The 23,183-nt window shown below is 49.7% G+C and overlaps 6 protein-coding genes; 3 read left to right on the top strand and 3 right to left on the bottom strand.

The window, feature by feature from the left end:
• Positions 1–4,566: 4,566 nt before the first annotated feature.
• FFUJ_09549 (related to dimethylaniline monooxygenase) lies at positions 4,567–6,510 on the top strand (the record flags this gene model as incomplete). XM_023568536.1 has 3 exons in its annotated part: positions 4,567–4,600; positions 4,678–5,283; positions 5,333–6,510. 3 exons carry the CDS (start codon positions 4,567–4,569, stop codon positions 6,508–6,510), a joined length of 1,818 nt encoding a protein of 605 aa, XP_023435719.1.
• Positions 6,511–6,792: 282 nt separating this feature from the next.
• On the top strand, positions 6,793–7,758 carry FFUJ_09548 (uncharacterized protein; the record flags this gene model as incomplete). The annotated part of the gene is made up of 1 exon (XM_023568537.1): positions 6,793–7,758. The coding sequence occupies one exon, from the start codon at positions 6,793–6,795 to the stop codon at positions 7,756–7,758; it is 966 nt and encodes a 321-aa protein (XP_023435720.1).
• A 1,161-nt stretch (positions 7,759–8,919) lies between these two features.
• On the bottom strand, positions 8,920–10,563 carry FFUJ_09547 (related to MAP kinase pathway-interacting Ubc2; the record flags this gene model as incomplete). XM_023568538.1 has 3 exons in its annotated part: positions 8,920–9,965; positions 10,029–10,190; positions 10,290–10,563. The coding sequence occupies 3 exons, from the start codon at positions 10,561–10,563 to the stop codon at positions 8,920–8,922; spliced, it is 1,482 nt and encodes a 493-aa protein (XP_023435721.1).
• A 2,032-nt stretch (positions 10,564–12,595) lies between these two features.
• Positions 12,596–14,548, bottom strand: FFUJ_09546 (probable LCB2-serine C-palmitoyltransferase subunit; the record flags this gene model as incomplete). Its single annotated transcript, XM_023568539.1, has 1 exon — positions 12,596–14,548. The coding sequence occupies one exon, from the start codon at positions 14,546–14,548 to the stop codon at positions 12,596–12,598; it is 1,953 nt and encodes a 650-aa protein (XP_023435722.1).
• Positions 14,549–18,348: 3,800 nt separating this feature from the next.
• On the top strand, positions 18,349–20,574 carry FFUJ_09545 (related to acetoacetyl-CoA synthetase; the record flags this gene model as incomplete). XM_023568540.1 has 4 exons in its annotated part: positions 18,349–18,591; positions 18,672–19,722; positions 19,782–20,406; positions 20,463–20,574. 4 exons carry the CDS (start codon positions 18,349–18,351, stop codon positions 20,572–20,574), a joined length of 2,031 nt encoding a protein of 676 aa, XP_023435723.1.
• A 494-nt stretch (positions 20,575–21,068) lies between these two features.
• Positions 21,069–22,517, bottom strand: FFUJ_09544 (uncharacterized protein; the record flags this gene model as incomplete). The annotated part of the gene is made up of 1 exon (XM_023568542.1): positions 21,069–22,517. The coding sequence occupies one exon, from the start codon at positions 22,515–22,517 to the stop codon at positions 21,069–21,071; it is 1,449 nt and encodes a 482-aa protein (XP_023435724.1).
• Between the last annotated feature and the right edge of the window lie 666 nt (positions 22,518–23,183).

The raw sequence follows: 23,183 nt of genomic DNA on the forward strand, positions 1-23,183 counted from the left end.
CTTCGCTGCCCGTAATCCAATTCTTGACTATAGAGTTTCCCAGCTGACCACAACACCAGTAGCTTTTCAGTATGTCTTAGTCGACTCCAGTTCATCCGTTTTCAGGTACACAAGATTCTGGGGATTTATCCACCAAACATGAAGTACCCCCAACCTACCCAAAAAAAAAAAAAAAGCCCCGCCATCAATTTACAGTGGACGCCTTCTGCTGCACGAACCTGCAGCTAGAAAGAACCCTGCGGCCGTCGCCGTCGCCCCGACCCTTTTTGTCCACTCCATCCAACCCGACCTCCCTCTCCAGCTCAAGCTCAATTCATCCACTCACCCAAACACCATCAACTTTATGTACCGCACCACAACTTCCACTATCTACATCATCACGTTAACCAAATATTCCAATTAATCGACCTCGAATATACTCCCATAAGAATTGCTCAGAGGGAGACCTTGCCATTGCAATACTTCTACCTATCCACACAACAATGAGACTCAATGGTCGTTTCCGTTGCCCTACAAGTTGCAAGCACAACGACAATTCGAGAGAAACCAGCCCCTGACCTCGTCCTAGCCATCGCCAACTGAGCCCACCCAAGCTTCCAGCAGAAGCTCACCCCGTCCACTGAGCGGCCGAGACAGGTCGTCCTGGCAGCGAACAGGGCTAGAGCCTCGCCCCAGAGCGGAGGGTCTTAACCCGAGCTGGGTAGGTGGAGGACTCGAAGGCGCACCACCCAAGCCAGATTACTACTCAGATTGCGCCCACTGCATGCGTCCGCCTGCTAAAACTGCATCCACCAGAGCCACTGAGGTGATCTCCCGCCAAATTTGACCATCTTCAAAAACTCAATGTTATCCGCCCAAGCAACGAGGGCCAGCAGTCACTTATGTTACTGACAAAAACAGACTGTACAATCTCTATAAGATACTCGGGTAAACTTGGACTCCAGGTCTGTTTCTCGTCCCCAAACCCTCAGCAACAGCCCTGGCTCGCTGTCAATCTCTCCACTAATGGACGATTTCTTGGTTTCTGGAACTGCACCCTTCAGGGGAAGCAGCTCGTGTCTGTTTTCATTTACATGGATGATGAGCAAACCACAGTTCATCTTGAGCATTTACTAGCTGCTGGTAGCTTGGGCCCAGCCAAGACAAACACAGGGCCCGCGCTCCTTGTTGCCATCCAAGAGATGATCTTTCGCTTCGCTTCATAAGCTAGATAGAAGCAGAAGCTAGTCCAAGAGTACCAACTCCGCCCATGACCATTTCCAACCCTGTCATGAGCTGGTTTCTGACCGGCCTTGTCGACTCCACCAAGATAATTTAAATCCTCGTTTGCTCTCAGGCTCTGTCCCAAAGGACCTCCCCATACTCCGTAAAGGAGTCTCTTGGCCTCCGTTGCTGGGGCTATAGTAAGTCCTTGCAGCGCACCTTTTATCTTACACACACACGGCTATCACGATTCACGATCCCACGTAGCTGGAATGGGGAGAAACGATTTTGCCCTGTTGGTTTTTGCTAGGTGGCCAATGCCCTTCCCCCATGAATGCTTCAAATCTTCGAATTGCCTTCCATTTCCTCACAGGGCTCTCAGATATGTAAGTTGAGACCAGAATTCTGATATACATATGTCAGGTGAGTCCCCAATTGTTGAAGATTTTTGGCGACGATCTCATTTGAGACAACATTGAGACAATACACATTAGGACCCAAACTTCATCAACTTGAAGGAAATGGTTCCATGCTATCTTAACGGCTTGTGCACTTCTCATGTTGCTGTGTCTTCTCTATTCTGCAAATAGATTCCAGTCATCGCTATATTTCACCCAACTTGGAGCAATTTGTGTCGTGTTCGTCAGAGGAGGGATCTGTTAATTCAATATCAGGCCAGCATGGATCAAACAATGCTGCAAGCAAACCGGGGAACCGATGGATCCGGAGCACCATGTGGGCCCGAGCCTCTAGTCGAGCTCCGATGAACCCTGGCTTCTTGCAGAACACAGAGCAGGCCTGTCAAGCAGTGAACTGAAATTCGGACCCTGTTTGTATCAAAACTGTTGGTGTCACTTTTCGTCGCGTCCTGGTTGTCGATCAACCTTCTACTGAAGACGCTCAGATAAAAGAATGTCGCCGTTCACAGACAGTATTTATGTCTGGCGCTACTCAGGATCGAACCGGTGATAGAACTACTCCTCTTATCCTGTGACACCAACGCCCACCCGCTCCTATATCCGTCGACTGCCATTCTGTGGCTCAAACTGGAGGTAGATGCAGGCAGCCGGCATCTGTCCAACATTCAAGTCCTAACACGGAGTTTACGCTCTTTCTTGTACATATCTCAGCCAAGTGTGCATGGGCGGTACCGTACCTGCAGCAAAACAAACACATTTTCGATTGGTACTTTATGTATAGCGTAAGCCCATTATAAAATATGTCGGAGCAAATGCGGATGCCAAAGTTTCACATACAATCCTATATGGCATACGCATATACGGCAAGGCGTCCAGACTCCAGTGCAACCAGATTCTGGGTTTATTCTCGAACGGCAGTTGCTCACCATCACAGTGACATCCTGTTTCTTATTACCGGAAATGCCTCTGGCGAAGCACGGTGTACTCGTGCCTTGTTCTGTCACTATTCGTCAAGCATATTGGCACATCACCTCATGTAGCCTGTGGCTTGAGGATTTACATGGCTCTTGTCTACAGACATAGTTTTTGCTGCTTAGCCTGCGCCTGCTTGATCAGTGACGACTCCAGAATGTTGCAGCGGTCAGTGCAAAATATTAACGGCTTCGAGAGGCTCCAGCGTAATTTGCTGCGACCCAGAGATATCCACCTGCGTCCGTTACCGCGCTTGACAAGCCCCTGCAAGCCTGCATCTATAAAGTGAGGTCAACCCCCCATCCCTGACCCATTCCTAGTCCGGCCAAGGATAAGGTGCCCCTTGATCAACTTTGCTCAGGGGTTTATTCGTTATTTAACTTTGGGATCTCTGTATCGAATGGGTCTGGTCCATCGATTTGCAGCAGTATTCTTCCGGTTAACATCCAGGCCCCATGTCTGCTGTGGTTAACATCATCACTAGCAATTTCGGCTCCATATCCACGTACGGCCCAAAGCAAGGGGGTCTTGTTATGAGGTGCTGCCAGATGTCAGGCCAAGATTCGCAAAGACAGGCAACACCAATAATAAGTGAAGTCTTATATACCTGCTCCCTTCATCCATTTAGCCATCCCATTCGCGTCATTACAACCAGCCACTGTCGTAGGTCTTACCCAAGGTGGTTTGTCTTGACTCCTACTCTATCATCCTATACTCGGCCATGAGTCGAGTAGTTATCTGGAGCCAGCCGGCTTGGCATCCCTTACTATGAACAGCTACGGAGTAGGAGTACTCATCGGCAGGACATCTCTTACCGAAGCCACATTTGACGAGTTGGAGAGCTTTGAGCGTTGACCTCCGTATCCTCCTCGGTGCACGACTCATGTCATACCTCCGCTTATTTCCTATTCAGACTCTCGTGTAGCCATGGGTGGTGATTTTGATTGTCAGAAATAGGCTCCGTTCTCTATGCAACGTACCTATGCTTTGTAGTTTTCTATGTATGGATTGTAGTGTTGCTTTCAATGAAACAGCAACTATAACTGTATGTATCAATAGAATGTCTGTGATATGACGTGGTCAAGTGGGATGTGTTGTTTTGCTCTCACAGTCGCCAATTCTTTCTGTTGAGCTGGAGATATGGCAGCCATGACTCAAGAACCATGAACCCTGCACCAACACCTCAACTGGGTGAATATGTATGTGCTTTGACGCAGCCATATGTGCAACACAACACCAGTTGTGATTCTATTTACCTAATACACTTGATTGGATCAATAAGGAGCTGAGGTTGAGTTAGCAGGTGTAGTCTTGATAACTGACGGACAGCAGATTTGGTATGAGGTACATGGCTCATCAGCAGCACGGGCTAATGGAGGCACTACCCTATACCAACATATACTATCCCATGATTAAGCAATAAGACTTGACTTACATGACGGGGAATCTTGTCGAGAGAATATGCATCATTTATTGTATTTTTCTCAGATGCACTTATGGTGGACTGTAATATCTTCGTACCTCGGAAATACAGCTTTTGCTCATTTGTGTTGTTGAATGCTATACGCACTGAGATAAACAAATGGTCATAGTTATTAACGTTTGAACCAATGCCAACATACACCAAGAATACAGGCAACGGGTGTATGGACCATTTATCCGATTACTTGCAGCGCTCGGAGACTCAGAGTCCATGAAATTATGGCACTTGATAAATGCTTACCTCTAGTAACCTGGACGCCACGAACCTGCAGCATCTTGCATATATGGCTGTGTATGTAATACGAACAACCATGCAATGCAACAAATGGCACAGCAGCGTAAGCTGACTCACATATCTGGCCATGTCTCGGACTTGAGAACGAGCTGAGCATATGAAAAAGAGGCTCGGCCCCCAAAGACAAACGCATTTTCTTGAGTCGTCTCCATCGCTGTCATACAATAGTCGTGAACCGGCCAGAGGACGTTGATAATGGAGACTCTTGATGTGGCGATTGTTGGAGCGGGTAAGAAAATGGCATTCATGTCGACTGAGATATTAAAAGATTTGAAAAAAAGATAGCAAGCTTACATATATCACCAGGTTGGGCTGGGCTGGCTGCGGCCAAGACTCGCCATCAGTTACACCCTGAAGAATCTCTGGCGGTCTTCGACTCAGCTGCTACGCTTGGTGGCACTTGGGCGAAACATCGCCTCTATACGGGCCTGAAAACCAACAACATGTTGGGTACTTACCAGTATCCTGATTTCCCCATGGACACGGAAACCTTTGGTGTCAAGCCAGGTCAGCACATTCCTGGCCAGATAGTACACAGATACCTGGAGACCTATGCTCGACACTTTGATATATATGACAAGATCCGGTTTGAGCACAAAGTCGAGACAGCAGAGCACCATGAAAACGGCGGTTGGGTTCTAACGGTAAGGGACATCAAAGTCGGTGACGATATCAAAATCAGGGCCAGAAGACTGGTTCTCGCGACAGGCCTCACTTCAGAACCCTTTCTACCAATCTTCCAAGGCCAGGAAGACTTCAGGGCTCCCATCTTTCATGGAAAAGACCTACGCAACAATGAGGATACCTACGGAACGGCCAAATCAGTGACAGTATTCGGCGGTACAAAGTCAGCCTGGGATATGGTATATTTATATGCCACCAAAGGTATTCAAGTGAACTGGGTTATTCGAGGTTAGTGATATCGAAAGGGCATGGCGAGGTGACTCTACTGACTTTCCAGAATCTGGCCATGGCCCTGCTTGGAATGCTCCTCCTTATGTCACACCTCTCAAGAAGTGGCTCGAGAAACTCGCCCATATAAGAATGTTAACGTGGTTCAGTCCGTGCAGTTGGGGTGCAGCAGATGGTTACGTGAAGACTCGCAACTTCTACCACGGAACATTCATTGGAAGAGCCATTGTCGATAAGTTCTGGAGTATCCTTGGCAACGACGTTATCACGCTCAACAAATACGACTCTCACCCGGAGACGGCCAAGCTTAAGCCCTGGTCCAATGCCATGTTTGTGGCGACGAGTATAGGGATTCTCAACTACGAGAAGGACTTTTTCGAGGTTGTCAAGGAAGGGTTGGTCAAGATACATATTGCTGATATCGAACGGTTGAGTGAGCAAAAGGTGCACTTGTCCGACGGCACGGCATTACATACAGATGTGCTGTGCTGTGCAACGGGTTGGAAACATGTTCCTCCTATCAAATTCCTCCCAGAAGGGATTACTGAGGATATTGGGATGCCTCATACGCCGTCACCAAATTTGTTCCCTTATGCATCGCTCCTGGATCAAGTTGATAAGGAGATCTTCGACAAGTTCCCTCGTCTCAAAGACCAGCCCATACAGAAGGTGCAAAATAGCAAGTATCATACACTGCTAGAGGACAAAGGTCTCTCTAGCAATGACGATGTCACGCCATCGACAGAGCTGACCCCGTATACGCTATATCACTTCATCGTCCCGCCGTCAAGTCAGTTCCTCAAGACCCGAGACATTGCCTTCGTGGGAATGCTAGTCAACTTCAGCAACCCCATAGTTTGCCATGTCCAGTCGCTCTGGATGAACGCCTTCTTCGACGATATGATTCCATCTCTCCCTCGAAACCCTTCACCAGAATTTGTATCTCGATTCCAACACGAGGCAGTGCTTCATAGTCGATTCGGAAAATGGAGATACCCAGGTGGTTTTGGGCACAGCTTTCCAGACTTTGTGTTTGATGCTGTTCCGTATCTGGACCTGCTGCTCAAGGACCTAGGTTTACCGATATATAGAAAGAATGGTGCATTTGCTGAGATGACGGATCCATATGGGCCAGAGGATTATACGACAGTCGTGGACGAGTGGAAGGCAAAGCACCTTGAGCCAGAAGCTCCATGGTATCAATGGATACACGCGCTCGCCTATTGAAGGATGCCACAACCACACTAGAATAGTATAGCTCCTGTGACGATAGCGATGGTCGATTTGAGTGTGTAGAACTCTTTCTGTAATTGGAATTCATTGCTTAATTGTGCTGACTCCTTGATGCTTCTCATGATTAGGCAGCAGCACGTTCTTAGTAAGTCACTCACTTGACTTACATGGCTAAGGCAAGGTTGAGTCGTACATTTTCTCATCATAGAAAGTCCAACTTCTTCCTCAATATCTTTAGTTGATATTCTACAGGAAATCAAAGCCTTGAGAGAAAACATGCCTGACACTATTGATTTGACTGGCTCATCACCACCTATGCCACGTCATACAAGAAGTTCAACTCGTGCACTCTCTTCAACCACGACATCCTCAAGAAAGGATCAGACAACAGACACTTCGTCTCACAAACCAAAGATAGAAACTATATCATCTTTATCTAGCCTTGGCCTCTCAGAAGAACACTACTATGCCCTCATCTCTAAACGCAAATGGCTGAACTCTCACACCATCCCTATTCCCCCAGATGCCTTCCGAACTTTCATCTCAAGCCCAAAGGGATATCATACACTAGACGCAACATTTGTCTTTGCTCAGTCAGAGGCTGGGACTGCAGTCTGCATCTCGCCCGATGGCATCCTCCTCACCTGTGCACACTGCGTTGCAGAAGAGCCCTCTGAGCTCACAGCTAATACGTCGTTCGTCCTCTTATCATCAACTGGGAATGTTGTTACTGCGAAAGTGGTAGCTTGGGATCCAATACGCGATCTCGCTTTACTTCAGATCGACAAAACCGAGCTTTTTCGCCGGCCGTTTCCCTTTGCCCGTATCGCAACCTCGCCTCCCAAGTTCAACACTAAACTGCTATGCATCGGTCATCCGGGCTCCGAAGACCTCGAGGCTGAACGCAGTGGTGTAAAGACAGAGTATGACACACTCGTTCTCACCGAAGGGACTTTCCGTGGCCTAGATAAGGATCAAGATCCGCAGGATAACAGTGAGATCGGCGTTCTTAAGCATAGCTGCTGGACGTACTGGGGACATAGCGGTGCAGGATTGTTTGATCGGGAAACGGGGGCATTGGTAGGCGTACATTCGAGCTGGGATGACGAGACATGCATGAGGAGGGGAGTGCCATTGGAAGCGGTGGTTGCCTTTGTTCAAGAGGTTGAAGCGAGCAAGAGGGAAGAGTTTACAGAGGAATGGCGATGGTATGTGTGGAGGGAGCCAGAGCCCACCAACTAAGCCCAGGGCTTGATATTAGAATAAGAATTGCGCTTGGAAGAGGTGCCATGAAAGAAAGACATGCTCGTTGTCTATCAACTTCAACTGTAACTTCAAAAAGATTACTCTTGGTACTCCACACAAGAGTCTGTCTGTTGTCACAAAACTCTAACATCATGTCCAACTCTCATCAACCGCCAGCATATGCTCTTATGCAAGGCCATGTCCCCAAGATCCGACTCTCAAAGATTCTGGCTCCTTTAGCCCTAACACTGTTTGTACATTGACCTGACCTGACCCGATCCAACCCGTGCTTCTCGCCCATCATTACCAAACCTTTCCTCCATGTTCTGTTCTGTTCTGTACCGTGCTGTGCTGTGCTGCTGCTGCGCTGAAATTAAGATGCAACCCCCAAAAATAGAACGACGAGATGAACATTCCCGCTGCTTGTTGCAGAATAAGACCCAACGTTAGTCGACTTTTCAAACGCCGTAACCCGCAATGTCCCCATGATGAATTTGATGAAAAACAAATGCTGCATGCGCATGGATGCCCGTGGCTTGACCGTTCACTTCCACAGCAACGTACGTCCTGCCTCAATGAGCAAGCACCCCTTTGACAAAAGCAAATATGTAGCTTCGAGTGGAACCAGCCGAGGAACCGAGTTGCTCTAAGCTCTCCTCTCCCTCCGGTCGGAAATCTTCAGTTGCCCAGCCCAGCCCAGCCCTGCAACTCTCTAAACCCTGGTCTTCAAACAAGCCTCCCCTCTTAGTGTCCGAATCTGTCAATAATGTGATTCAGCCCAAGACAAACGCGGGAAGGCCAGAGCAGTGTCTGGCGTTCTGCCCCATAATAGCCCATGGCTGGTGTTTCAGGTTCACCACCTCAGCTCAGAAACGCTGACCCACTGAAACAAACATCACCAAACGTCATGCAGACACCTCTTCAGGTTTGACTTTGCCGACTCTTGCCTTGTCCCACTTCCAAGAAACGCATCTAGACCTTGGTCCAGCATCGTACGGCCTTGTAGGTGGTGGTTTGTGCCGACCCTGCATGTCTGACGTACAGTATGCGTCTCGTGCTCATCACTCGAATGGACTCGGGTTTCGGTAGGCGCCGTCCGATGCTCTGTGTTTGGATCGTTGGGAAAATCCACCACGACGCACCGATTCTGAGTAGAGTTTAGATGATTCCTCCGGGGGGATCGTAGCCTGTCGGAGCCCCTCTTGAGGTGCTGCCCAGCCCTGCGCTTCCTGGCTCTCCATCTAAAGGTGCTGTTGTTGTCTTTCGTAGCATAAACATGGGTTTCTTGCCTTCCTTGTCTAGTTGCTTAAACAGAATCAATGGCTTCTCCTCAAGACCCAGACAACGTTCCTGATCGCCGTACACAATATAGAGAGCATATTGGTCCCATGGAGCGTTGATCTGGTACTTTTTTAGTGCAGCAGGAAGAACCTTGTAGCAAGGATCTTCCATACTGACGCGGAAAGACTTGAAGATCTCGACTGAAGCATTGCTCTGACTGGGTGTATCAGGTACAGGGGTTTCTCGTCGGCGGGGCGGCCCTTGCGGTGCCTTTTCGCGGGAGGCATAGACTGCGTTGGCGTGACCTTCGTCGTTGAAGGTGGTTCGTGTGGAGGGTGTCGGTGCTTCACTGCGGTAGGATCGAGAGGCGAGGGTCGTAGCGGACATGTGGGTCTGAGGAGATGTCGGGGAGGGTATGTTGGGTGAGGGATACGAAGGGGAGGACGAGCCCTGGCCACCTCCGTTCATAGCTGCAAGATGGGAAGACGATAGGACAGCTCGCTCTGCAGCACTTGCGGGGTCCAGCGCAGTCTCCGCTATTGACCTTTCGTGTGTAGATTGAGTGGGTGATGCATTCTTTGGTGTAGCTCCGATAAGAATCTTGCGGGTAGAATATTGTCGCTTGACTGAGCTTCCAGATTGACTCGAGCCTGGGGGTGGTGTTGGTGCGGGGGGCGATATGGTTGTTTCGTAGCCGTAGGCCTGCTGGCTGTTACCACTCAGGTTGGGCAATGGTTGCTGCGCATCCTTGACCAAGCGCAAGGCCGGGAGCATATCCTCTCGCAATCGTCTGAAATCTTCTGTCATTCGTCGCAGATCCTGTTCGAGTAGGTTCATGCGTTCATCGCGGAGACGGAATTGTTCGACGAGATGTTTGATGTCCTTGATAGTTGCGGTAGCATATTGCGCCTCGGCGTCGGCGGCTACAGGGGTTACAGGTTAGAATCAGGCCAGTCCACCCAAGAGGGAAACAGGAGGCAACGTACATAGGGGTAGGTAGTGGTCGCTCTCAATAGGGACATCTTGAGCCTTTTTGACATCATATACGCTTTTGAGGATCGTTAGACGATGTCCCACGCTAGCAATGCCCATGCTCTTGAGATCGTCATGTTGTAACGCTACCAGGGCCTCACCAACAATCTCGTTTTCTGCAGGTAATCAAAAGTTAGCTATCCCAACAATCTCTCCAATGTCTGCGGCACCATCCGTCAAGGACATGAGATGGCATGCTTTGGGTCAAGACGCACCTATAAAGCGATCGGCGTACTGTTGAAGACCAATGGTGCCAATGAAATCAGCACATTCCTCAACGGTCCATTCGGTGATGATGGTTTCTGGAAGACGGTCGGCGCTGCTGCGGTGGCCGTATGTAGTAGGAGTATGCTCTGCGGAGGTCGACAGCTCGGAGTCTATGGGGGAATGCTCAGAGTTGGTGATAGGAGAGTGGTCGCCCATGCTTCGCTCGTATTCGTCGTCGGCGTCGGACTCGGCGTAAGCTGTGCCACCATCGAAGCTCATCATCCTGAAGACTATGAAAGGACAGTCGCCAACAACGGAGGCGGGGGCTGAGACCGAAGACTAATTCGGGCGACCGTGGTGGTGGTGGTGATGCCGCAAACAGACAGATGCGCTTGGTTGGGCACCGTCAGATAGAAAGAGAGAAGACAAGCGTTGGCGAAGGACAGTCGGTCGAATGCTTCTAAGTCTTTCATTCAAATCGTGATCGGAACGTCATAGAAAGAGAAGCAATGCTCAGGAGTAGGAGGTGGCAGACGCGAGGGTCGAGGAAGTGGGCGCAGCCTGGAGGACGATTGGATTGGATTGGAGTGGATTGAATGCAAGAACAAATCGAGTGGACGAATAGACTAGAAGATAGAATGGGCTGAGGAAAGGCAATGTCGAAGTGGGAAAAGAGCCGACCCCAAGAGAATAAGTAGACCCAAGCCGAGACGCCTCGAGGAGGACAAATACCGTAGAAACGTTAATAGAAAAGAGCCTAGAAGATAAAAAGAGTCGGAGGTAGCCAGAGGAGGAGAAGGCGGCTGGTGGTGGTGATGATGACGGGGTGTTTGTGTCTTGGTCTAAGGTCTTGTCTTGTCTTGTCTTGCTCGGTCTTGGTCCTAGTCCTGGCCCAGTCCCAGTCCCAGTCCAGGTCTTGCTTGTGCTCTCGCTCGCTCGTGGAAGCGCTTGGGGGTGGAAAGGGAAGAGGAGGTCCTCCACTCCGAGTCACCCACGGCCTATTGAAATGGCAGCTGTCTCAAGGTACCCAGTACCTGAGCTAGCAGGCCGTGGGAAGCCCTTACGAGCCCTATACGGATGTACTCCGTACCTATCTCATGACTTGGCCGTTCGCTTGGTGGACCTCACGGTCGGCCTGGGAGGGATTTTGAATACTGGTCCTCCACTGAGAACACGGCTTGACTCCCGTCCCGCTCCACTGACAGCATCCCCCGGTAGGTACCCTGGCCAGGGCCCCTCACCACTAAATAAGTATCAAGCCTGGCTGCCGCTGCTGCAGCCCGTTAACCAGCCCAACCATTGCATTATTCGACCCTCCCATGCCGGACTTGAATCAGCCATTGGGTGGTTTCTATACCTTTTTAGTAAACAAACAGTCCAAAGTCAATGCCATTCTTGGATGACCTCTCTGTCTTGAGTTGCAGTGCGCGTTTAGGAAAGTCTTGGGCGTTGACACAAAACATAATCTAAACCCTGGCAAGTCGCCCATTGAAATGTATTGAGGTCCTGGTCCACTCAATTAACCTCAGTTTGTCTCTCCTTCAAACACCATTGGACCTTCAACAACAGGGAAACCATTCAATATGGATGCTTACGGATGGGATGGCTAGGAGGCTCACTCAAGCCACATCTCGAGTGACAGTCCGAGGTATTCTAAGGAAACATCGTGCGTTTGAGACCAAACCTCCAACATTCCCGTTTGACCGTTAGGGAATTGGCCTTGCAATGATGCTATAGAACCCTTGGAGATTAGCAAACTTCCGAGGCAAGGTATTTGATAACGAATAAAGCTTTCATAAAAGTTGAGAGAACATGCCATGGCTAGGTACCCATGAGTATATGCAACTGTTTATCAATGTTCACCGAGGTATGCGAATTGAGATCTTCATGCATACGTTTCTTTTATTAGTTGAAGCAAATCTATGCTGCTTCAGATCTATATTTGTCGACTAACAATTACTCTATATGCTTGACTCATCCAACCCTTGAGACTTAGGTTGGTAGAATGAGTCTTGCTCATGATCCCATTCCCAACATGGCCCATTACCTCAACACGCCTTCAACTCCATTATTCCGTCCCAAAAAAAAAAAAAGGACCCCCCTCTCTTGCATGGGAATTTGGGGGCAAAAGGGCAACAGCCGTAGGGCTAGCCGCCGAGAAGAACAGGGCATTAAACGTCGTGCAACGTCGCGTTCCTTCACAGGATGTATCTATGAAAAGCGTCAAACACCACTCAGACAACCTCCAAGTACATGAGTGATTATAAAGATGTATCAAACACCAGAAACAAATTTTCATTAAAAGGCCGAGATATTAGCGTAGGGGAATCTTTGAATCCTGGACACCGTGTTGTACAACGTCTTCCAGGTTCCAACGGGGGGCCTGAAGGGGGATCCTGTTTTCCTTTCTCCATTCCTTTTCGTTCTTGGGGTCGACACCCTCGGGAAGATGTTCCAGTCCGCCTGCCACACCGGTCGAGAACTTGATCTGCAGGATGTCACCGACTTCGTCGCAGGCAGCCAACAGACGGTCAAGATCCTCCTTGTTGTGGGCAGCAGAAACACAGAAACGGGCGCGAGAGCTGATGAGTGGGGTCGCAGGATATCCAACAACGACGACGGAGATTTTTCGTCGAAGCATCTCGTGACTGAACGCAGGGAGCTTGGCGGGGTGGTAGAGCATGACAGGAATGATAGGAGAGTCATCGTGGCCATAGACAATAAGGCCAAGACGCTTAAGTCCGAGACGAAGGTAACGAGAGTTGAAGGCAATGCGCTGAAGACGCTCCTCACCTTGACCAGGGCACAGCTCGCCAGTAATGAGTTTCAGGGAAGCCAAAATTTGCATAAGCACACAAGGGGCAGGAGTTTCACCATACTGAGTAGCAGCGTTGGAGCTCTTGAGCTTGTCGATGATATGTTTCTCGGCTGCGATGTAACCACCGTTGGCACCAAAAGATTTTGTCAGAGTTCCCATAAGAATATCAACTTCGGAGGGGTCAATGCCAAAGTAGTCGCAAACACCACGACCGCGGGGGCCAAGAGCACCGACAGAGTGAGCCTCGTCAACGAAGAGATAGAACTTGTACTTGTTCTTCAGAGCAAGAATACCGGGGAGATCACACATGGTACCCTCCATAGAGTAGAGACCTTCGACGACGACTAGAATCTTCTTCCAGGGACGGTGGGTGCGGGGTTGACCTTGGGAAATAGCTTCCCGAACAACACGTTCCAGATCGGCCATATCATTGTGCTTGAAGCTCTGAATAACGGCACCAGAAAGACGAGCACCGACACGAATGGAGGCGTGATTGAGTTCATCGGAAATGATCAGACAACCCTTGGAGACAAGGGCGGGGAAAGAGCTCGAGTTTGTGACATAACCCATGGAGAAAACCATAGAAGCGGGCTTGCCAACAAATTCGGCAACCTCACGCTCGACTTCAAGAGCAAGATCGGAAGTACCAGCAGCACCACGGGGGCTGCAGAAACTGATTCCATATTGCTTGACGCACGCCTCCACAGCGTCGGCACAAGGACCTTCAGACTGGGCAAAACCAAGATAGTTGTACGAACTCATGTTGAGAGTCTCAGTGTAGGTGCCGGTATATTGATAGGTGCGATTGAAGTCGTCGGACTTGCGGTCCATCAGTGTGATGAAGCGTCCAGGGACGCCAGTGGTGGGGCGAGCGAAACAATCGTCCAGGCGCATCTTGAGACGTCGGACATAGAAATTGTCGAAATCGCTGTTGAGAGCTGCATAACCGTTGCTGGCTTTAAGGGCACGATAGTGCTTGGGGTTGCCGAAACGCTTGCCAAAGAAGTCGCGAATATGACCAAGAACGATCAGGATCAGGTAGCTGATGTAAGTGGTGAGAATGAAATAGTAAGGAGGCTCATCTTCGACAGGGGCCTGAAGAGGCTCTCCATGAGACTGGCTAGTGTATCGATGACTTGAGTGGAGGAGAGGGCCAAACTGAGCATCGGCACGCTTCTGACGGTCGATCTCCTCGACCGACTTAGGCTGGAAGAGAGTGGTCGTTGAAGCATCGATGCTGTTGGGATCGCCAGGGCTCGCGGTTGAGAGAGAGATGGTAGGCAGACCGGGAGAAGGAGAGAACCCAGTAGCAGCAGCTTGATTCTGCTGCACAGCGGCAAGGGCTTGCTGGGCGCCAGTGGACTTGGGGCTACTGGAGAAGAAGTTGGTGATACGGTTGCCTTTTGAGGTAGAGGGGCGCCTCTCGCCCGACTTGACGGGTTGAGACATGGAGGGTGAGGATGAGAAAGGATTAAGCCGACGGGGCATGTCTCCTGACACAGGTGCGTTGGATTGTTGAAGGCGCGAACGTAAGGGAAGCTAAATCGCGAATAGTCGAAGGAGGGTAGAGCGCCCAATGTAATTACGAGGACAGAAGGTCGAGAGTCTGGGAACCAGGAGCGAGTGTCAGTGGATGTGCGAAACCTAACAATCGATTCGAGACAATTCGCCGTAAAGCATATTCTGCCGATAGGAGGTTTGTTGTGATGAACCCAATTGCTTTTCAGGGCGAATGAGGATATGCGAAGCAGGAAAGACAACAAGACCAACGTGCACCGCGATCGAGAACAAGCTGCAACACAAGCAATGGAGGCAAAGATGTTGAGCTGGGGCTGATACACGGTACAACAGATGTTGATGAGGAAGAATTATGAAATTGATAAAGAGAGGTGACGATTGGGTTTAAAGTTGAATTGGAGTGCTGTGCAGCACTGCGCGTAGTGGTGCGTGGTCCAGGAGGCACAGGGGGGCGCAGGAGGTGGCGTCGAATCAAACTTGGAAAGTGAAGATCCGCTCACTGCAAATTGCCTGTGGGCCCCTTGAACTCGAGCAGCGGGGCCAGCCGTGGTCCAGCCAAGAATCGCTTAAGAAACACCAGGCGGATGATGGGACGAACCGATAAATGATTGATGATGATTGATATCAAGAGAGAATGATATCGACTCTCAGTAATGTAAAAGATCACTTACCCAGTCACTACTCATCAACAGAGCAATCGCTATGCTGCTGTTCCAATTTCAATTACCGAGACAAGCGTTGCCGTTCCAAGGAAGATAGATCGATCCAAGCTCAAATCGATCAGGCCGCAACGCAAGGGCACCAGTCGTCAATGACTTGATTCGGCGGTCAAGCAGGATCGATACTGCTCACGAGTACAGATCGAGAACAATAGAGCGAATTGATGCTCGCGAGGTAATTAATCAGCCTTAGGTTTAGCTGATAGACGAAGGGTTGCTTGTTGGAATAAATAGTATTAGTCGGCGGCTTCTCTCGATCACTCGGCCGAAGCCTGTCTGTCAGTGGACGGCGAAGCACAACAACGACCTAACCAGCAGCAGGAATGATAATGAGAAGAGAAGAGAGAGCTGACGGATGCAGGGAACAACTGGTTATTATTCGACTTGACCTTCAGTACACCACGAGAACAGAAGCAGGAAGAAAACTGAACTGCGGAGTCAGCGGGACAACGGGAAGTGCATTGAAAAACAATGAAAAGTCCAGGTTTTCCGCTCCACGGGAAACAGCGGGTACCAGCACCAACTACGGAGCACCTAGTACTGGGTACCTGAGTTCGAGGTGATGGTTCTAAGCGACGGGGGATACCAGTTACTTGACGGAGTGTAATCAGAGCCGAGAACAAGTTTAAACTTGCATTTGTCGACATGTACCTGAGCTGCTGACTGTGTCACTGCATGCGATGTACGATGTACGAGAAACGCACACAGAACAGTCTCCATAGCACAGCACAGCACAGCACAAGCACCGCGGAATGGGCCGGACACAAGGGTAATAGGGAATTCAAGGGGTCAGCCGGCGGGGACTTGCATTGTATTGCCTTCTCTTCTCGTCTCGTCTCGTCGTTCGCCTTTTCGTTTCCAGGCCTCGCTTCCTTGACAGGCGTTGATAACAAGGGAGTTCAAGGCTCGAGAGTTCAAAAGCGAGGCGTGTATTCTCTATGACGACGCCGTGTTCCCTTCCAAGGCTGACCATGCCTGTTCAAACTGAGCTCCTGACCTCGAATCCTACCCAGAGGCAAACACAAAACGATCAGAACATATCTCTGGCTGCCTCTCCTTAATCGAAGTCCCTGTAGAAAGGATCCAATGGTTTTGTTTTCAAGACGAACCCCTGGGCTCCGAGGTCTCCGGCCTGCGAATGGGAAGACACGGGAGACTTTAAGAGAAAACGCCACTTTTTTCCCTTCTAGCTCGGCTCGCACCAAATTTCTGTCGTTTGCCTCCTGTAGCGAATGAAAGACTCTCAAAAGCCTGAAGGGTGCCACAAGGGAACAAGAAAACTTCTGACGGTGGATTTAGGTGTCAGAAATATAGAGTCCAAGGTCTACTCAAGCTACACGTGAACTTGATTAAGTATTTTTTATCATTTGTGATAGAGGTCCTAAGTTTTCTTGCCTCTCCTTGGGTGCCGCGGCTCACCACCATCAGATCTTGCTGGTCTTACATAGCATTGGTCCTGATGAAACCCAAAGGAAGTTGGATGTCATCATCCAGGGGCATGCTGTGCCCAAGCTCTCAAAATCTCCGCCGCACCCGGCGACGATGATGGCATTATTCTTCAAGCTCCCTCGTTTAGGAAGAGTCTCGTGGCATATCAAGTCTTTGGACGGCTTCTAACTTTCGGACCGGTCGCCTCGATAGTCAATTTGTATCTGTTCGTGAATCCTGTATATGGAGTTCCGCCTGGGCTAGGATTTCTCCCCCAGAACAAGCTACTGCAGCCGAGTGCACACACTTACAGCCAACGATGCTGTGCTTAGCTGTGTATGTACGGATGACATGAGTCTCAATGGATTGCATTACTTCTTAGTTAGCGCTTGTTGTTACACACCGACATCAATGGCCAGACTCCAAATAAAAGATACTGCAAAGCCCTGCATACCATCCATCTAACAAAGATGAACAAGATCCTCCAATGCCCAAAGACCTTCACCGCCAGCTGTTTTTCACCCCAAAACTGCAACTAATGCACACGGTCCGTGAGGATCATTTCGTGATATTCGGATTGACTTGTCGCAGTCTTGAGTTGAGGAGGCTCGAGATAACAAGAAACCATCTCCCATCTTATCATGGTCTGCTGCCTTCTTGTCGACTCCCCATTGAGCTTCACCCATGCTACGCGAAGTCAATATTCTTGAAACAGAAGCTGAACATACTATCGAGGCCTGATCATCTCGGATTCAAGGCGGTTCGGGACGATCGACCATGCCGAGTTTTCCCTACCTACAAGCTATTACATACAGTCCGGCAGCTAAGCTTAGACCGTACCGAGGCAACCAAGAATGCACTAATCTCGCCAAACTGCCATACAACGTGATTCTGATTCAGCTTTGCCTTGTGCTTTGACAATCACGTTATGTTGAGTATTGGTTATTTGTTTTTGAGTCACCGTTGATTCTTCTTCTGAAGATCCCTCAATCTACTCTCCTTTTATTTGAAGTGATGCCATCTCGTTTAGTTGGACATGACAGTGGTCATTTACGAATAAAAGTGACAGCTCACAGCTCATGACATACTAGTTTCGCAAGTCTCCTGAGCAACTACAATATCATTCAAGTTATCAAAGCCCATCAATAGTTGTCATGATGGAAAACCCTTGGATCCTCGTCAGCTTGAGACAAGCCACACTTCATGACCTCAGCCTCCCCCACCACAGCCACTTCGGGGCAAGAGACGGGACTCGATGGCGGGGAGCCGAGAACGGGAGGGGACGGCTTTCAGCGGTTGGGCCATTAGAGAAAGATTCCGAGCTGTGCTGGAAACACGGAATCCCAAGTCCGTAGCGTTGGGATAAGAATACAGTCTTCTCAACAATTAAACAGCATCTCTCTTGCTTCATCTTGGCTTCCATAAACCACTCAATCTCTCCCTTGGCTGTGTCTGTTGCTTCTTACACGCCATCGTCTCATTGGCATCTCAACTCCTCGGAATCGTCACCAATTCCCAACAATCGTCTTTCCGAGGACTTGATTGACCTTTCAGTCTCCCTCATTCTTCGTTCCAATGCCCGTCATGTCGATTGACAAACTTACACCTTCTGCTGCGGCACCTCCTTCTGAAGATAATGTCCTCTGGAGGCATTCGGATCCAAAGTCCACTCACATGTGGAAATTTCTTGAGCACGTGAACAAGAAGCATGGTTTAAGTCTCGATGGTTACCCAGCACTATACAAGTGGTCGATCGATGAAGTTGCTCAGTTCTGGGAGGAAGTTTGGCATTTTGCTGGGGTTACAGCATCAAAGCCCTTTGAAGAGGTATGAAGCCAAGTGAGAGGCTCACCTGAAAACTCAAGATGAGCTCAACAACTTCAGAACTCAACTAAACACCTCTGCAGGTCCTTCCTAAAAATGCTCCTATGTACCCCCGACCAGACTTCTTCTCGGGCTCACGTCTTAACTTCGCCGAGAACCTCCTCTTTCCCGCAACCTCTCCACTTCCCGAGCCCACTGCTCCAGCCGTTATCACTATTACCGAGTTGCCAAACTCCACAGTGACTACTTCATGGGCTGAGTTGCGTGAGGCAGTCCGTCGTTGTTCTAATGCCCTGCGTGCAGCTGGTCTTAAGCCCAATGATGTTGTTGCGGGCTTCGTCTCAAATCATGTTGAAGCGCTGGTTGCTATGCTTGCTGCCGCCTCAGTCGGTGCCATTTGGACTGGTATAAGTCCTGATAACGGTGTTTCTGCTGTCCTGGACCGTCTGAGCCAGATTGCTCCCAAGGTGCTATTTGCCGATAACGGCACTGTCTACAACGGCAAGGAGTGGTCTAGTGTAGCAAAGACGACTGAGATTGTGGCTGCGTTGAAGGACAAGGGGCTTGAGAGAGTAGTTGTGATTAACAACATCAGCTCTGGTGGACTTGGTCTTGAGGAGCTTGAGAAGCATGGCGTGTTGGCTGTTGATTACGCCAAGATGCTCGAGTCTGCTTCTAAAGACCCCCTGAAGTTCGAGCAGCTTCCTCCAGCTCATCCCCTCTATGTTCTCTACTCCAGTGGTACAACTGGCCTCCCCAAGGCCATTGTTCATACAGCTTTAGGTACACTTCTGCAGCACAAGAAGGAGCATCTCCTTCATTGCTCACTCGATTCCTCATCTCGAATGCTCTACTATACGACTACCTCCTGGATGATGTGGCACTGGAGCATCGGAGCTCTTGCCGTTGGCTCTACTATCATTGTCTACTCTGGCTCTCCTTTCCGCCCCCATGGTCATCTCTCACTCCCACGTCTCCTCTCTGACCTCAAGGTCACTCATTTCGGTACCTCAGCCGCCTATCTGACTGCACTGGAGGCCAACAACGTTTACCCTGTCCGTGACGAGTCGATTGATCTCTCAAACCTGCAGGCTATCTACTCCACTGCTTCACCCCTCCCCCATCGACCTTCAAGTTTGTCTATGAAGCCTTCCCCAAGCATATCAACCTTGGCTCGATTACCGGTGGAACAGACATTATCTCACTATTCGGAGCGCCTTGCCCACTGCTCCCTGTTCGTGTTGGTGAGATCCAGTGCGCTGGTCTTGGTATGGCTATCCGTGCTGTTGATTCCGTCACGGGCGAACCCATCAAGGCCGACGAGCCAGGTGATCTTGTCTGCATCAAGCCTTTCCTTTGCCAGCCCCTGACCTTTTTCGGTCCTAGCGGCGAGGCCAAGTATCAATCGGCTTATTTTGAGAGGTTCGAAAACATCTGCGGCGTTGAGGGAGCAGTATGGCACCATGGAGATTTCGTCAAGATTCCTGACCCTGCAACTGGCAGCCTTGTCATGCTTGGACGATCAGACGGTGTGCTGAAGCCATCAGGGGTGAGGTTCGGCTCAGCCGAGATCTACAACATTCTCACACGCTTCTTCGCATCTGAAGTCGAGGATGCAGTTTGCATTGGACGTAGACGGGAGACAGACTCAGACGAGACTGTATGTCTCTTTGTGGTGATGGTACCTGGACATGAATTCAGCGATGACCTGCGCCTAAGGATCAAGTCCAAGATCAAGTCTGAGTTGAGCCCTCGACATGTACCTGGCGTCGTGGAGGAGTGTGGAGGCGGCGTCCCCAAGACTGGCAATGGAAAGAAGTAAGTCTGCCCCTTAATACTATCCGTAGGATGTGCGATGCTAACATTCAATGCAGGATTGAGGTCGCAGTGAAACAGATCCTTTCTGGTATGAATGTCAAGACCAATGCCAGTGTTGCAAACCCTGAATCACTAGATTGGTTTAAGAAGTGGGCGGAAACTCACTAGAGAAGTCCAAATAGTTTGGGGGAATTATATCTTCGGCCGGAACTAGATAAAACATTGTCTAAGGGATATAGGAAGGCTACTAGGTTAGATACGATGGCGTCGATGACGAAGTGACTCCCTGATTTCTGGTTTCACAAGTATACCTCCTCATTGCTCAATCTCTTGCACAAGTGCCGCACGTTCCAAGAGTCCTTCTGTCATGGGGACTCAATATCACTGCTGCCTGGCTCAAATTAACAAGATGAAACTTCCTGTAGGTTGATATGAGTGAAAGAACCAATCGGTGCTCAACAATATGTGCACATTGCTGGACAGTCTAATGAATATTGCAGTATCTAAGCGCAGCGACAGAATGGAGTTGACAAGAAATCATTTCTTATTACTAATACTATTCCCAGGTCTGTGGTATATCCCCCATGCATTGCGCGCACATTTCCCTTAAAACTCCTCCCATGACACATAAAGACACTACGTAGTTTCTTCTGACCTCAGGTTCAAAAGTGCACGCTTCGCTTCTTCTGAACCTTCTTTCGCTTCTCTTCGTCCTTTCGACTGCTGAAGAAGCCACTGACACTTGCTGCTGCTGGTCCAGCGTAGGGACCCTGCAGCAGGCCACCCAAACCATGACGTTTCTTTCCGTTCTCGCTGGGGCCTGGCTGAGGTTGCGAAGGAGGAGGAGCAAAGCTTGGCTGAGGAGTGCCATACGGTGTTGGCCCAACACTGTTGGGTCTTTGAGGCAGGTTGTTTGGGGGGTTCAATGCGCCTGACGCAAACTGTGGTCTTGGAGGTAAGGGCGGTGATGGGTGACCCGGACTCGTGGGACTCTGGAAGTCTTGCCCAGCCATGCCGTATTCTCGACGGAGTCTTTCTGTTTCTTGTTCGACCGCGGCATCTCTCTTCCGGCGCTCTTGTTCCTCAGTCTCAAGCATCTTCTGGATTCTCTTGCGTTCTTCTTCCTCTTGCGCTTCACGTTCACGTCTTTTGCGTTCTTCCTCTGCGACCATTGCTTGCAAGCGTCGTGTTTCTGCCTCGACCTCAGCTTCTCGCTGGGCTTGGTTGCTTGACTGTTGTGGGGATGCTTGTGCTCGAGGAGGTGACGATGGACGGTTGTTATTGAGAGCACCCGCCATTGTTGGGCCTGCCGAAGAACTTGCTGCTGGGCGAGAGTTCTGGCGACGCCGGCCATTAGATGAGGTTTGTAGGTGGAAAGGGTCCTGGCTAGGGTTCAGATACAAATCCTTGATTGTCTCAGCGCTCATGAGAAGAGCAATCTCAAGACCCCTTCTGTCCTCGATCTCAACGCGGGCCATGTTGGGTTCATAAATGGTTAAAGTCGAGTCATGCTTGGCGCGGAAAAATGCTACCGTAATATCAGGTTCCTTGCTCTTTTTTCCACCCACATTTCGTCCTGTCATATAGCATGTCATGTCCTTACTCAGACGGCCATCACGTTTCCAGCGAAACACAACTTTGGGAACCAACTCGGCCAGAGACGGACGATCCTCCTGGTCAATCTGGCTAGCACTGGGTAGCTTAAAGGATCTCTCGGGAAGCTCAAACTCCCAAGCACCCGTCTTTCCCCAACTTCCTGGTTGTTGCTTGACGGGTATAGCTTGATCGGGGTTGTACAATGAAACCGCAAAAGTATCTGGGATGATAGGTGTCTTGGGCGGCGGGTTTCCGTTTTGCGCGCGGATTTCGGCTGCAGACAAAGTAGGCGCTACCCAGTCAGGTTTAACATCGACCTCTGCGTATATCACAGAAGTGTTCTGAGAGTCGAATATGCCGAGCGCATATTGACCATTGGCTTCGGAAGGCGACGGTCGCTTGATGAGGTACTCGGGCGCGGGATCTGATCCGTTGTGTGTGAAGTAGAGAATGTTATTGAGTGGATTCTCTGAAGAGGTCTTGAAGCGATATGTCGGGAGGTTTTCGTCAAGCATCTTGCCAACTGTATTGGTTGTCTAGAGCTCAATGCGATTGTTGACTTGGTGTCGCAGAGCTAATTCGTGGGATGACGTCGTAACCCGTCGGGTGTAACACAAGAAGTATAAGAGGGTGTAAGTCGTAAGAAGTGAGTCGCCTGTGGTTCAGGAATGGCTTAAGTGAGAGTTTGAGGAAGAGAGATAGTTATACGAAGTTGCAAGGAAAAATCCGATAGACAAGACAATTGCGCGGCAGGCTGAGACTTGGAGGCGGGGCTGCCTTGAAGCAGCTACAGCTTGTGACTGATCGGGAAGGGTCACAAGGACTTTAAAGACTTGGCTGATGAATGGGTAAGGTAGAAAGACAATCAGATAACAAATAATAAGCTTATATCTAAGGGAATGAGTTATTCTCGATTAGCACAGAGACAAAGAACATTCCCGTACTTGACTTATTTATCTAAGGTACTTACTTATGTTACTTGCTAATCGAAACTACGAGTGCTCGGTCTCGCATTAGTGACGTACCAAATCCGCCCAACGCCACAACCGATACTCAAAGAGGCTGTGCAGATTCTCTACCTTATTAGTGTCGCTCAAGTGTTACTATTCTAGTCCTGCTCCCTGTCGCATTCATGTGTCGGATTGCGACTGTCCGAGGACTGGCCTCAGAGATCCGGCTTC

This window comes from Fusarium fujikuroi, chromosome FFUJ_chr09 (genome assembly GCF_900079805.1).
Source record: "Fusarium fujikuroi IMI 58289 draft genome, chromosome FFUJ_chr09".
Classification (NCBI taxonomy): Eukaryota; Fungi; Ascomycota; class Sordariomycetes; order Hypocreales; family Nectriaceae; genus Fusarium; species Fusarium fujikuroi.